Raw genomic sequence first — 16,182 nt, forward strand, 5'->3', positions numbered from 1 at the left:
ATGTACACTATGGCATGGTTATGGCCTGACACCTACATCACACTCAATAGTAATAATAAATAAAAATTATAAAACACTTTTAAAAAGCAGCAATTCAAGCTTAACACATAAGCACTAATGGTTGTTTTAAACTTTCAGATGACTGTATCTGTTTATTTCATTGCAGTCCCAGAGTTTAGAACAGAAGTTCCCATATAATAGGTACTCAGTGGATACTTATTTCATGAACAGATATGAAAATTTTATCTGTATTTAAGAAAAGGTCTTACTGTGCACCTCGGCTGGCCTGGAACTCACAGATTATCTGCCTTGGCCTCCTGAGTGGTAGGATTAAAGGGGTTCACTGCCATGCTTAGCTATAGTTGTTATTTAAAAAGTTGATTAAAATAAGATATTTTTCACTCATAGCAAACCCCTTATGCCCCCCAATTAACAGATAGGTAGAAATAAGCACAATAAAAAGAGGATTCAAAGAAGTAAGTGTGCAGGTATATAAAGTTTTTTTTTAATTTACAAAAGAATTCATTTTTGATGAACTAGGGTGTGTATGTGTGTGTGAATGTGTAAACAAACATACATGCGTGTTCATGTTTAATCAGTTTTACTTTTTGTTCTTTGTTTTAAGATCTGATTCAAGATTGGTCTAGTGATAATGCTCCAGATATATTTTCATTTGTTCCATACACATGGAATTTTAAAATCATGTTCCATCAATTTGAAATGATTTGGGCTGCCAATCAACATAACTGGATTGACTGTTCCACTAAACAACAGGAAAATGGTAAGAGTGCTACAAGTTTGTTAATCTACTCATTAAGATGTGCCAACAAAAATGAGGTTAAAATACATAGATTTCCTCCCCCCTTTCTTTTCTGTCTCCTAAAAATCAGGCAGTGTGCTTTTGCAGTCTGTCCCTTAAGACAAAAATTTGATAGGTGCCTATGGTGATCAAGGTTTTGCAGAAAAAGTAAGCTCCTTCTACCTACAAGATAAATTTATCCTGTTAGTGCCTCTCTTCCCAGCACGTAGGTCAGGCCAAATTATATAAATGCTGCAAAGAATTCCTACCCGGTAAAATTTAGGAGTCAGCAATCCCCTTTGTTCTCAGTATTGAAAGCTCTTCTCTTCACCCTGTTATACCCATCCCTATCCTAGTGCTACACATGGTGAATATTTTCTCTAAGGCAGTTCCTTCTTCAGGGCCACAATTCCTATTAAAGTCCTTCTAAAGGCTTATCTCATGACAACCCTTTATCCATGAATCTGCTTCTCTTTTCTTTCACTTACAACAGTTGTGGAGTTGATTTTCCTATATTATCTTCTGAGACTATTTCATAATTGTTTTTAGATTTTTATGCTTTCATACAGTTCATTTTATTTAATTGTACATTTAATGTAGTTTTGCCCTTTAAATTTTGTTGACATTAAACTATATTTACTTTACTTTTTTTTATAGTATATCTGGCAGCCTGTGGGGAAACATTGAACATTGATTTTTCTTTGCCTTTTACGGACTTTGTTCCAGCTACGTGTAATACCAGATTCTCCTTAAGAGTACGTATAATTGGATGCATTGTTTATTCCAGAGGTTTGTTAGTAGACTTGATTTCCCAGAGTTTGTGTGCTCTTGTTCATCCCATTGCTACCGTGAGAGTGTGGCCACCTTCAGTTACTATAGCTTCAGTGTCAGTGTTACTCCTCTGTCCTCTAACAGCCTCTAGACATTGATCTGAGAAAATACAAGTTATTTTCTTAGAAATCATTTGTAATTGTTAGAGCTTCTTCCACCTATACTGTACTATAAACAAATTTTATGTTTCTTTATTATTCTTGATTCCTAGATAAACCACAAATTCAGAGATTAAGTACTTCTCTCTATATCTAAGAGGTAGCAATTATGTACTTCTGAGCTCAAAATTTTATGATGTATCTAATGTTAAGGTACGGGTAATAATTACCAATAATATTATTTGAATCAAAGTAGTAAGAATAAAATAATAAGCAATAATAAAAGGACCAACTAATACCTATTAACCCCTTTTAAATGTACCATTTTCAGAGTGCTATATGCATAGTAACTCATTTGGTTCTCAAAAAACCTTGGCGTAGTTGCTTATATTTGTATCTTAGAAAACTGAGATGTATTTGGGTATGATGCCTGTAATTCTAGTATTCAGGACCCAGAGGCGGGATGATCACAAATTGAGGAGAATCTGAGCTATTTGGGAAGTTAGGAGGGAATATGCATAATAATTGGGAGACAGCTTATGTAAATTTTCATGCAGCTAGTGAGTTGCCATGTTGGATTTTGAACCCTGGCAATGTAGCTTTTAACCACCCTATTCTACTATGTTACCGGCTGAGAAACTAGGCATTGAGATAAACGAAGAATAGAGGGTCCATAAGAAAAACATGAAATCCAACCAAGGTCTAGTGGCTAAGTTATTTTAAAAGTTAAGAAATGATAGAAGATATTCTACCTGATCCCATATTAGAGTTTTGATTCTCTTAAATTGTGTATCTTGTAAAACCCAGTAACAACTATTGAAGATAGTCATTTTATTGTTACTTGGAAACTATGCACTACTTTCTGTAATACCTGTTTTATACTTTTCAATAAGGATTTAATTTTAGTCATTGTATAATCTTATTCCAGATATCTATCTGACTTTTCAGTGTTAAATATGCTATTTAAAATTTATCATTTAATTTTGTTTGTTTTCAAGATTTTAGAAATAGATTTAAGTATAGAGACTGTGCTATCATATTTATGTACTGATTTTTTTTATTATAAATTATTTTTTAGGGAGAAGATGTTGATCTTCATTTATTTCTACCAGATTGCCACCCTAGTAAATATTCATTATTTATGCTGGTAAAGAATTGTCACCCAAATAAAATGGTTCCTGAAACTGGTATTCCTGCTGAGTGTCAGAGTGGCCAGAAAACAGTTAAACCAAAATGGCGCAACGTTACTCAGGAAAAGTAAGGGCATAAAAATAGTGGTCTGAGAATTTTGTAAGCTTATAGGTAGAGAAATTTCTTTCAAATAATAAGCTTTATCTGTAAAAAAAAAAGTGCTTTTATACAACTAAAGATTAAGTGTCTGAATAGATTTTTGTTTTTGTTTATATTTGGAAGGGCTGGTTGGGTTGAATGCTGGACTGTCCCAAGTGTCATGCTTACCATTGATTATACCTGGCATCCAATTTATCCACAAAAAGCAGATGAACAGCTAAAACAGTCATGTAAGTGTTTTGAATATCATTTGTGTTTTGAAACAGCTGCTGTTTTAATAGATACCTAATAAAATATAGAAAAGATAAAATTAATTTACAGGTATGTAGTCTCAAATACATATGATTTTGTATTCTTTTACCTATTTTGAAATAATTAAAAATAATTTTTATTGAGCATTTACTCTGTATCAAAAACTAAATCAGGTAGTTTTTTTACTTAATTTCCCATTTAATCCTTATTAGCACTCTGTGATACAGGTAATATACTTGTGCTTATTTTAGAGATAAAGAGATACATTTTCTCCAAGGCCTACCAAAGTAAAAATAGCAAAGCTGGACTACAAAGTACAGTGTCTTAAATAGTATATTTATAACACTAATTGAAAAGAAAGTTGGTTTTTTTTTTTTTTTTTTTTTTTTTTTTAGTTTTTCGAGACAGGGTTTCTCTGTAGCTTTGGAGCCTGTCCTGGCACTAGCTCTTGTAGACCAGGCTGGCCTCGAACTCACAGAGATCCGCCTGCCTCTGCCTCCCGAGTGCTGGGATTAAAGGCGTGCGCCACCATCGCCTGGCAAGAAAGTTAGTTTTTAATGCAGTTTTACAACTATCATGTATTTCTGGATTATCAAAGCTAACTTTTTACATTTCTGAGTATAGAAAAAGAATTCAAGAGTTAAGTGGTTTTGTTTTTGTATTTTCCAATTAGTTATGATCAAAGAACAGTTTTCATTTTTATTCATACTTATAGTATTTAATAATGTCACACATTTAAATAACTATTTATGTGAAAACTCTAATGCCTATAGATATAATTGATGCCTAATTGTGACCTGAATTTCTATTTTAGGGACTTGTAATATTATATGTAATAGAAGCTTTTCATTTATTCTGTTCATAAATTCTAATTTATGCATATCTCTCCTTATGTTAGTGAAATTTTTTGTTTTCTTTATTATTGGTCTTTCAGTTTTTTTGTTAAATATTACAGATACAATATTTAATTTTTATGTAAGTATAGTGAAATTTCTTATAATTATCTTGAAGAACTTCTAAAAAGCCATTTACTTTTTTCTGACATACTAATCTTTCCACCTCCATCAATTTATTCTAGTGTCAGAAATGGAAGAAACAATGCTATCTGTATTAAGGCCAGCCCAGAAAACATCAGAGAGAGTTGTTTCTTCTCCATCTACTTCACCACGCCCTCCTGTTGATCCCTCAGAACTACCACCTGATAAACTTCATGTGGAAATGGAACTGTCCCCAGATTCTCAGATAACTCTCTATGGACCGCTCTTAAATGCCTTTTTGTGTATAAAGGTATTAAGAATTTTTTTCTTTTGGTTTTTCGAGACAAGGTTTCTCTGTGTAACAACCCTGGCTGTCCTGAAACTCACTTGGTAGCCTCAAACTCACTAACATCCATCTGCCTCTGCCTCCCAAGCGCTGGGATTAAAGGTGAGCACCACCATGGTCCAGCTAAGAAAAAGTTTTAAGCATGTGCTATAAACAGTAATAATAGAAAATTAGGGCCATAAGAAATACTAGTTGGATGATTTAAATTGTTGTTGAGGTATTATGTGTGTTACTGGACTTTTTTTTTTCTCCCTAAAGACCAAGTTTTTTTTTTATTAAATTTTTTTTTCATGTTTTGCCCTCCTTGAGCTCCTCCTAGATCCTCCCTACCTCTCTACAAACCTAACTTTCTTTCTCTCTGTCTCTTTCAAAAAACAAAGAACAAAACTAGAAATGAAAAGAAAAACTAAAAATACAAGAAACACAGGTGAATACTCTTCTGTTGTGTAAATATATCACATTTTATTATCCTTTCAACATTTTCTTATTGAGGTTTATTTTGAGATTAAACCCATTAACTCTTTCAGTCCAGAAAGATTTGCCAGGGCAGATGAAAACTGGCTGGGGAAAGGAATCCTGCATGTTTATTCCTTGGGGGAAGGAAAGGAAGAAGAAGGGGGAAAAGGGACTGTTCTCTTCAAAGCTTTCAGTTTATATAGGCATACAGACAAGTTAGCAATTTCATAGGCTGTAACAATAGTATCAAGCATGCATTTTCAGAGTCACAAACAAACAAACAAAACCTGTGGGGTGGATCAGACAAGGAGGCACCTTATGTCTCAGAGGGGTTATGACTGTAAAGCTCTCAGAAGGCTTGGAACACAGCATTGGTAACCATAGTGACCTAATGGCTTGATTTGCATTAGCCTTTTACTGGTTGAGTTAAAAGGAATCTCTTTTGGGTACTTTGCTTTTGACTCCAGCTGAATGCCCAAATGAGAATTTTTCTCTCTGAACCACAAGTATTAGAGACTCAGTACTTTTTTCTGTATAAACAGTTAATTTCCTGGACTATGTTAACTGAAACTGAAGGATAAACACAGAATATTCATAGTTTGTTAAGAGCTGAAGACCAGTAGATTACACCTTTCTGAGTTTCTGTTAGAGCAGACATACTGCCTCCTGTTTAGGGCTCCTTTCTTATCAGTGAGTGCTGTCAGTAAAGTAAGTTGAGGGGACTAGTTTTATGTAAATTTTGGCTATGAGAACAAGGTTTGACTGAGTGAATGCTTTCACTCCAGGGCTTCATGGTGTGAGGGAAGGCATCCAGTTGTCCTACAGGAAAGTCAGGTTTACACTGCTGGGATAATACAGAAAGGAGAAATGTAGTGATTCCACAAGATTTATATAGAATTAACAGTGACTTATCCAAAATATAGATGTTCCCACAGCTCTGCAAAATGGATTTTTCACTATATTATATTATTTGTGAATTTTTCTAGTGGTCTATCAACTGTACTTTTACTAAGTATAATACTTGTGGGCTCACCACACATTTTTTGTTTTGTTTGTTTTTCTTTTTTTTATTGATTTTTATTGAGCTCTACATTTTTTTCTGCTCCCCTCCCTGCCTCTTCCCTCCCCTTCAACCCTCCCCCAAAGTTCCCATGCTCCCAATTTACTCACACATTTTTATGGATACCTATGCTTTTATTAATAGAGCAGCAGTGGACATTATTGAACAAGTGTCTCTCTAGAAGGATTTTGAGCTCTTTGGGTGTATGCTCAAGAGTAGTATAGCTGAATCTTGAGGTAGATCTATTCTCAGCTTCGTTGATAACCACCATGCTAATTTCCATAGTGGTTGTACAAATTAGCACTCCCACCAATAATGGATTGTTGGTCCCTTATCCCACATCCTCACTAGCATGAACTGTTATTTGTTTTGTTCATTTTGGTCATTCTGACTGCTGTAAGATAAAATCTCAAATAGCTTTAATTTCCATTTCCCTGATGGCTAAAGGATGTTGAACATGTTCAAAGTGTTTCTCAGCCATTTATGTTTCATACATGAGAACTGTTTAGCTTTGTACCCATTTTTAAATTGAGTTGTTTTCTTGATTTTCAGCTTTTATAGTTCTTTATAATACTAAGCCTCTATCATATTTGTAATTGGTAAAGACCTTTTCCCATTCTATAGCTTTCCGGTTGGTCTAACTGATGGTTTCTTTTTCTATACATAAACTTTGCAATTTCATGAGGTTCCATTAATTAATTATTTGTCTTAGTGCTTGTACTACCAGTGTCCTGTTCAGAAAATCTTTTCCTATGCAAATGAGTACCCTACATTCGCTACATTCTCTTCTATTAGATTCAGGGTATCTGACCTTATGTTGAGGTTCTTGAATTATTTGGAGTTGAGTTTTATACAGATTGAAAGATACGGATCTATTTCCATTCTTTTACATGCAGCCATCCAGTTAGTACTAGTTGCTAGTGGGATAGAAACTAAAGGAGTAAGGGAAGGAGAGACAGCTTTAATATATTGTAACTTTAATATATTGTAACTAATAAAACAGAAGTATCACTCAATATTTGAGCATAATTAGCTATGATTTCTTTTGAGCTATATTCTACAAACAGAAACTAATTTATCTCAGAATAAACCAAATTAATAAGTTTTAAGTAAATATTCATTGTATTCTAGAATGAAGATTGAATCTAGAACTGCTTCCTTTTGGTGTAACTTTTCTGCTGATGTTGTTCTTTTGGTTTTTTGAGACAGGGTTTCTCTGTAGCTTTGGAGCCTATCCTGGAACTAACTCTTATAGACCAGGCTGTCCTTGAACTTCTCTTGTAGCCTAAGCTGGATTTGAACTCACAGCAGTCTTCTTGTCTCTATCTCCTAAGTACTTAAGATTACTGGATGAGCCAACATAATTGGCTATCTCTCTCTCTCCAGGATTATAATAAATACACACATGTAGTACACATGCATATATGTGAATTTAATGTTGGAATTAAGATATAACAGTGTTATATAAATATAACTTTTTGCTTCAGTTTGTTTCTATTTCTGATTTATGAGGAAAATTATCAAGATTTTAGTTGCATCTGTATTATTTAGAAGTGGACAGCACTAGATACCAGTAGGATTTTAATTTTAGTGTTTCCGTTTTGTATAAGCTTAAAAAATATCCTTTCTTAGGAAAAGGTGCTGCGGCCTGATGTTTATAACCTAGTCATAAAATAAAGTTGTCAGTAATCGTAGTACATATGCCAAAATGCCGACTCGGTTCTCATATTTAACAATATAACAGTGATAATACTTAACAGCTTTTCTTTCATGCTCACAGATCAAATAAGTAAAATGGAAATTTATTCAGTGGAAAAAAGAACTTCAATCAAAACTGAATTTGTTTCTTAAGACAAAAAATGTTATTTGCAAATTTGAGGAAATCAGAATAATAACACTTGTGTATAAAATAAAAATCAGTGAACTATCTGAAAAGAAATTTGATAATTGCTGGTAAAGCATGTTTGCATTTCATTAACAATACAAGCTGGATGTTCTTAAGAGCTTTTGAATATCTGATAAAAATTTCAACTGGAAAATCTATAATTATATATTTATCTAATTGAACTTAGCCAAATTAATTTTCAGTAAATGGATCTGTTTTGCTCATTGTCTCATGACTCTGAGAAGCAAAGATGGAAAGCAATTGAGCTCTTCCACCTTCAGTTGTCTCTTTGAGGATTTAAGTTTGTGTAAGTTGTCAAAGAGCTTTACTGTATTGCATATTTCTATGCAGGATGTTTATTTACTAAGAGAAATATATTTTTTCATATGATGTAAGTAGATCTAATGTTTTTAATTAAATACAGCAGTTTAGAAAGATGAATATTGTGTAAATGTAGGGCTTATAGTCATATCTCTTATTAATGATTTCTTATTTAATAATAACTGTAGAAAATTTATTATATACCTTTTTTAGTGGCAGCTTACTTTTAAAATATTTACAGGAAAACTACTTTGGAGAAGATGACATGTACATGGATTTTGAAGAGGCTGTCTCAAGCCCTGTCCTGTCACTGTCAACATCCTCCAGTTCTGGCTGGACCGGTGTTGGAGTGGACAGTGACAAAAAGGAAAATGAAAGTTCCACCAGATCGATCCATCCACTTGCCTTGCGTCCCTGGGATATTACGGTGCTTGTTAATTTGTATAAAGTTCATGGGCGTCTTCCTGTGGTAAGTGTTCAAGATAAAAATGATATTGGGGTGTATTATGCTATCTGTCTGCCATAGGACACTGTATATTTGTGCCTTGTTATACCCACATTAAAAAAACTTAAATTCAAAAGCTTCTGAAATTATCTCTTTATGTTTTTCTTCATTATATAATTATTTGATCATCAATGATTTTACTTGTGTTTTTTGTTTGTTTTCAATTAAGCTCCTCTTTCCTTGTGCTGTGTAACTTTAGAACATTTTGCTTTGATGTTGCAGTAACCTAGTGGCTATTCTGGAACTTTATATTTTCTTTTTTTTTTTTGTCATTTTTTTTTTATTGAGAAATGGAAAAAAAACAAGTTTCTGCCTCCTCCCAGCCTCCCATTTCCCTCCCCCTCCTCCCACCCTTCTTCCCCTCCTCCCGCCCTTCTCCCCCTCCCCCCACTCCTCTCCCCCTCCCTCTCCAGTCCAAAGAGCAGTCAGGGTTCCCTGCCCTGTGGTAAGTCCAAGGTCCTCCCCCCTCCGTCCATATCTAGGAAGGTGAACATCCAAACTGGCTAGGCTCCCACAAAGCCAGAACATGAAGTAGGATCAAACCCCCCTGCCATTGTCCTTGGCTTCTCATCAGCCCTCATTGTTCGCCATGTTCAGAGAGTCCGGTTTTATCCCATGCTTTTTCAGTCACAGTCCAGCTGGCCTTGGTGAGCTCCCAATAGATCAGCCCCCTTGTCTCCGTGGGTGGGTGCACCCCTCGTGTCCCGACTTCTTTGCTCATGTTCTCCCTCCTTCTGTTCTTCATTGGGACCTTGGGAGCTCAGTCCAGTGCTCCAGTGTGGGTCTCTGTCTCTATCTCCATCCATCACCAGATGAAGGTTCTTAGATTCTTGTCATGTGACCACAACCAGTTTGGGGCATTCTAGCTGCATAGGAACCCCACTCCCACCCCATCCCCACCCACAAGAAAGGTTCAGGCTTGACTCTGGAGGTTGAATTGTGTTAAGGTTTTGGTTCTGCTCCACAAAGCTTGTTCTTGAACTTGTTGAAGCTGACTGTTCCTGACATATTTCCCTAAGAAGCCAGGGGCTTCAGGCCAGGGCCATTCAAGGAAGAGGGGACTCTGGAGCATCTTCTATACTGCAGGTCGTATAGTTCTTATGTTGTTAAATAGGGGACAGGACAATTAGTTTGGTTAGTATGTACTGTTATTCCTTTTGAGGAATCAAATTCTCTAAATCATGGTAAATTTTATTTTTGAAGTTTATGTTTTGATAGTGATTTTTTTTTTAAACTGTAGCATGGAACTACTGATGGTCCTGAATGCCCAACAGCATTCTTGGAAAGACTGTGTTTTGAAATGAAAAAAGGATTCAGGGAGACCATGCTGCAACTTGTCCTGTCACCCTTGAATGTGTTTGTCAGTGATAACTATCAGGTAATGTCAACATGATATATAATGTAAATACTTCAGCGATTTATTATTAATACTTATGGGGTCAAAACAATTTTAGCTTCCATATGTAGTTCCTTTTAGGTTATGTTTTTATTTTCACTGTAGTAGTTTTGTATGAATGTGGACATAAAAGAATTGTTTGAAGAGTCCATCTTTTTTCTTTTGTGTGATTCCCTATTTATGTGATCCTAATTATGTTTTACTTTTTTTGCCGTTAGAAATGGATTGAAATAGTTCATGACTTTCTGATGTGTTTATAGAAGGGAAATAAATTCTATTAGACAGTACCATACAAATTTAAAACACACATGTATATCCTCCTCTACCCACATTGTTTTATATTATAAGACTTTTATGCAATTATAGTTTAGTCTCACGCATTACATTGATATGTGCTCCAAAGTTTGGCATTATTTTATCATGTGTATATTCATGTGAACACCATCAAAAGGAAAAGACAGAACTGTCATCACAGAGATCTCATTTGCACAAAGCTTTACTTGTTGTAGAATTTGAGAAAAATCTTGCCCCTCTTTTCTGTGATGAGTGAGTGACTATAGCTGGCTTATTTCTGGGTATGCTTGTGGAGAGGAAAGGAAAGCCATCTCAGTTTCTTCTTACCCTTGATGAAATTAATACAGGGGAAAAAATCTCTTATGAGGAATTCTGAGAATCTTAGATGAATTTTTAGTTTTTTCAAATTACAGAATCATGCTTCAGTTTTTAATTTCCCGGTTTGTTGAGTTCATTATGAAGGTTCACAATAACCCATATTATTGAGGTACAACAAGTTTAGAGAGATGAAATTATAAAATGTAATTTGAGAATTAGAAAAATAGTTCATGGGAAGGAGATGTGAAAGCAGTTATATAAATCCTGTTGATGTTTTGTTTTCTACATTATTTGGACTTCATATTTCTTCCCAAAGGCAAGGGAGCTGTGTATATCCTTTTGAGATTTGTTTGCCTTTTACTTTGCTCACATTCTGTTAGAGTAAGAAAGCTCTTCTTTATTTGTCTAGACTGTTTAATGTGCTTTTGTGATAGAAAGCTTCACAACGTGACCCCCAAGGCTCACTGATGAACCACTCAAACTTTGATTATTTACTCCTCGTAGCATTAATCCCAGCACTCGGGAGGCAGAGGCAGGCGGATCTCTGTGAGTTCGAGACCAGCCTGGTCTACAGAGCTAGTTCCAGGACAGGCTCCAAGGCCACAGAGAAACCCTGTCTCGAAAAACCAAAAAAAAAAAAAAAATAAGTTCTGAAGTGAATATTGATTGCTAGTACGATAAATAAAGCAACACACCTTTTTACTTTATGGTCGTTTCTGGTCTGTTTTGGTTGCTAAAGCTATACAATAAAGTTAGTAGGGCTGTTAGCACCGAAGACTGTGGACCACTTCCTGACTTTTCTTCGGTGCTGGGAGTTCTCAGCAGTCCTTGGTATTTCTGAGTTTGCAGATGCGTTGCTCATATTACTGTCTCAGTTTTCAGTGACACCCTCCCTGTGCACTGTGCATCTAGTTGTCCTAATTTTTCTTTTCCTGTACGAACACTGGTCATGTTAGGTTCCATTCATAACCTCATCTTAAAGTTATTGGTACCAGGTGGGACAGAAACCCCAACTAGCAGGACCCCTACATGATTGTACCTGCAAAAATTGTGTTTTCAAAATAATGTCATATTCTCAGGCTTCAGGACTGTGAGCCTATATTTTTAAGAATTATGATTCAACTTGATGGAATATAATGCAAAGCATAACTTTTAAAATATAATACTTACTTTGATGAATCAGAAAAGTCAAAAATCCTGAGGATTTTTCCAGTAGAAACTTTTATTAACTATTCTCTTGCATTCTTTCTGATAAGAGGAGTTAAAGGCATAGAGAATAGATTTAATTTTATATAAAGTCATACAGTTCATATAAAATTAAAATTGTACAAAAAGAGCTAGCTAATTGCAGTCATAATTTGAAATTTCCTTTAGAAAATTTCTTACAAGATTTAGCACTTATCTTTTATAAATGTATTAAAAAATACATTTTCAGAAATGTAGTGTAAGGCAGGAACACTAACTTCATGATAAGACCTCCACACTAACACAAAAGAAAAACCATAGTTGTAATAGTTTTCTAAATATCTGTAAATTATTTTAATGTATTTTCGTTGTTGAAGACCCCAACAAAAGAGCTCTGTCTAGCTATTTAGTAGCTTCTACTTTTCGTGTAACATTGTTAGATAAAGTGAGATTCTTGGTGAGCAAAACAGTAATGGTCATTACTCAAGTGATTTTGGGGGAGAGATAAAATTGAGAAAATTGAAATTAAAATAAATAATTTCAGGTATAAAAAGTACACAAGAAGATGTATGTAGTGCTTTGATGTCATGTTATAGGGTTGGAGGCAAGAATTGATCATATCTGCATTTTTGAAAGATCTGTTTGGTTGTTGGTAGAGTGTGAACAAAAAGATAAAAGGTACATGTTAGAACACTGTGCAAGGTTCTTACAGGAGGTGATACTAAATGAAAAAAGATGATAGATAAGATTGGAAACATATCCAGTATAGACATTTTTCAACGTGTGTGTGTGTCTTGGTAGCAATCAAACTCAGGGTTTGTATGCTAGGCAAAATTCTATCATTGGGCTAGAATACACCCACGCCTGTATATATTCTTAATGTTTTCTGAAGCCAGTGTATCAAAAAACAGTTTTTTTAAAAAAAATATTTTCTTTGTTTCTCTAAGTTTGTCTTAGATAATCTTAGCTAAAAAGCTTAGAGTTCTGAATGTCTTAGATTTCTCTCTGAAATACATGCTTTTTGATTGTAAGTATATAAAGTCCTCAAAATCTGTATGAACCTTGGTCCCCCTTTTAGTTCCCATATTCTTGATTATATAGTCTTTTCTCACTTTTCTTCTTCATTTGAGCATTTTAATATCATGATTCCTAGCCTCACCATAAGATTGACCTTTTATCTTTCCTGTCAGATACTAAATTTTTTTCATTAATGTACAGCTACTTGCCTGAGAGCTGCATACTTTCAGGATTTAGTACTTTTCCTTGTGGTGGGCTCCATAGATACTGTATCAGCTAAACACAAAATGCCTAAGGTTAATTATGAAGTCTTACTTTCCAGACAGCATAATTTTATAAATTTTTATAAAATTAATATCTGGGGGGGGGGGTAAAGCAACTAGAAATTGCAGTGTGTTTTCTTGGACTTCTTATTGTTTTCAGCAACGACCACCTGTGGATGAAGTACTCAGGGAAGGCCACATCAATTTGTCAGGTCTCCAGCTGAGAGCACATGCAATGTTTTCAGCAGAAGGTCTTCCCTTAGGAAGTGATTCTTTAGAATACGCATGGCTGATTGATGTGCAGGCTGGAAACCTTACAGCTAAAGTCACAGCACCACAGGTAGGTTCTCCCACTGCTGTCTCCATAGGTTCATTCTCACAGTACTGTCTCATGCCATCTTCTTTGTTTCCTTACTCACCTTCCTAAGAATTGCTGTATGCCATGTTCATTGCATTCCAGTAGTGCCATGCTAATGGGAGCCATTCTTGACTCTCGGAACGTAGCAATAGGCAAGTCGTTGGCAAGTTTTACTTTTCTGAGCCATATATAATTGACTAATATGTAATTCTACTTAGCACATGAATTTTAGACTTTATGTGAGGTAAAACGATGCTCTACTATTGGAAGCTAAATATGCTGTAATATTAAAGCTAAAGCTAATTTAGCTTTAAAATATATTACTTATAGAACAGTGCTTATCACTTGGGCTTTTCTTATATGGAGCCACATTATTTTAATCCATAGGTAATTTTATGTTTATTGTATTCTTTGTTTTAAATGTAAAGTCCATATTAGCCTAATTTCTGAAATTATGTATTTTAGAATGACATGATGTGTACCCATCGCTCAATGTGTTTATTGTTAACAACTCTAATAAATTATACAATCTGAAGAATTATTCTATTCACTGAAGCTATTAAATAGACAGAAATGCTTTAATCATCAAAGTACCTAGTTTTTTAAAATTGAAAATAAATGTTATCATAGACAATTATATTTTTCAAAATTAAATCTTTATTATTATGAGGTTTTAGGTGCCCTTTTCTGCAATTACTTATGCAGTGGATCGAGTTAGCTTTAGACAATTAGAAGTATAATCCTTGATTTAAAAAGTATTTACTTTAGAAGTCGCTGAAGTGGAAATTTTAGTTGAAATTGATTTTCATTTAACAATGTATTGACATTCACAAATGAAAAACAGCAAGTTTATAAATGGTCTCAACATAGAAAATCATTGGATAGCCAGTATTTATTAAGTAGCAGTTATACAATTTTGAGTTATTTCAGGTCATTTTAGACTTCATAAGCTTTTGATACTGAACACTTGTTTAGGATGCTAATACTATTAACACCTGTTATTATCTGTAGCTGGCATGTCTCTTAGAATGGGGGCAGACGTTTGTTTTTCATGTGGTATGTCGGGAATATGAACTGGAAAGACCAAAGTCAGTAATAATATGTCAGCATGGAATTGATCGTCGGGTCTGTGAATCCAAGGTAAGTTAACAAGCTTGCTGGTGATGTTATAACCATTTATGCGTTTTAGGCTTAGCTTTAAATCAAATGAACATAGCCTTGAAGTTAATAAATAGCTCACTAATTTGAATAAGTGATTTTGTAAATTTATAGCTATTTAGTTGTATCTAGAATGAGGTCACATGAAAACAGAATTTTTTATTACTTTGCATTTTTACTCTTAAGATTTCTATCCCATTGCACTATGATACTATCCATCTGTAGGTTAGCTGTGCATATATATATATATATATATATATATATATATATATATATATATATATATTGAAATTGAAGCAATAAGACCAAGTAAATGCCTTAACTTGATTCACACAGTATCCCAAAACATACTTTTAGTATGGGCATTTGTCAATATCTAACACCCCAGATTGCATGTTCTCTTCAGAATACTGTGTTGCCTTCAGTTAAGGTTATATTAGTATCTCCACAAGGGTTATAGGGTGTAGATAGGAGCCTCTACAGACTGTTTATGGTGACAGTAAAATGCACACTTTTCTTATGTCACTACATGCCCTGTGTGAGTTTGAGAGAGCCATGTGCTCCTGGTTTTGGAAATATAAACACTTCAGAAAACTGAGAAATCATGGCAGTTTCAAACAAGGAAAATAACCATAGTTTTGTGGCAGATAAGATGTTAATAACTAAATATTTCTTTTTCTAATAGTGCTTCTCTTTATGTTCTTTTACCATGTAAATTGTATTTATGAATCACTAAAATTTTATGTTAAAAAAGCAGCAATGCCCCACAAAAATCAAACAGCAAAGTGTTTGTGTTATTAAAGTTTTTATTAACCAGGTTTATTGAGCCATAATTTACGTGTGTTATATTCACTCTTTAAGTTGTACAATGTAAGTTTTACAAATGTTGTATATATGTGTGTAGTTTTTACCACCTGTGCAGATACAGAACATTTTATACCTTAGAAAATTTGTTTTTTATTTCAGTCAGCTCTTGCCCTTATACAACTACTGATATGCCTCTTTTGGCTGTGCTATCAGTATGCCTCACATGCTTTTTGGTTTGTGTGTATTATCTTAAGTATGAAAATATTCAAAGTTTATTTTTTCATGCATGGTAAGAAAATATGGATATGTGACATGTGTGCCTGTGCATGTGATTTTTATATGGAAATCTTATACCAGAAATCTTATACTAGTAAAGTGTTGTGCGGCTTTATATGACCTTGTGATGTGTTTATTTCATCAGTTTACTCTGATACATTTTGAGTTTCAATAGTAAGTACTATATATACAATATAGTATATACTGTGTATAATATATACATACATATAATGTAGTCAGAGAAAAAGCGAGATTGAGAAATTTGCCACTTTTGAAATTTGTACATGGTT

General features: G+C 34.2%; 1 protein-coding gene across 10 annotated transcripts in view; it reads left to right on the forward strand.

Annotated features, from left to right (window-relative positions):
• Positions 1 to 16,182, forward strand: part of Bltp1 (bridge-like lipid transfer protein family member 1) — a 173,935-nt gene that overhangs the window by 46,855 nt on the left and 110,898 nt on the right. For all 10 annotated transcript variants that reach the window (XM_075950555.1, XM_075950545.1, XM_075950552.1 and 7 more), the window contains 9 exons: positions 626 to 781; positions 1,457 to 1,554; positions 2,807 to 2,985; positions 3,142 to 3,248; positions 4,349 to 4,557; positions 8,557 to 8,784; positions 10,061 to 10,198; positions 13,454 to 13,633; positions 14,663 to 14,791. In XM_075950555.1, coding sequence (XP_075806670.1) covers positions 626 to 781; positions 1,457 to 1,554; positions 2,807 to 2,985; positions 3,142 to 3,248; positions 4,349 to 4,557; positions 8,557 to 8,784; positions 10,061 to 10,198; positions 13,454 to 13,633; positions 14,663 to 14,791 — 1,424 coding nt within the window. The remainder of the gene's footprint in view (positions 1 to 625; positions 782 to 1,456; positions 1,555 to 2,806; positions 2,986 to 3,141; positions 3,249 to 4,348; positions 4,558 to 8,556; positions 8,785 to 10,060; positions 10,199 to 13,453; positions 13,634 to 14,662; positions 14,792 to 16,182) is intronic.

The sequence above is a fragment of the Microtus pennsylvanicus genome, chromosome 16 (assembly GCF_037038515.1).
Source record: "Microtus pennsylvanicus isolate mMicPen1 chromosome 16, mMicPen1.hap1, whole genome shotgun sequence".
NCBI lineage: Eukaryota > Metazoa > Chordata > Mammalia > Rodentia > Cricetidae > Microtus > Microtus pennsylvanicus.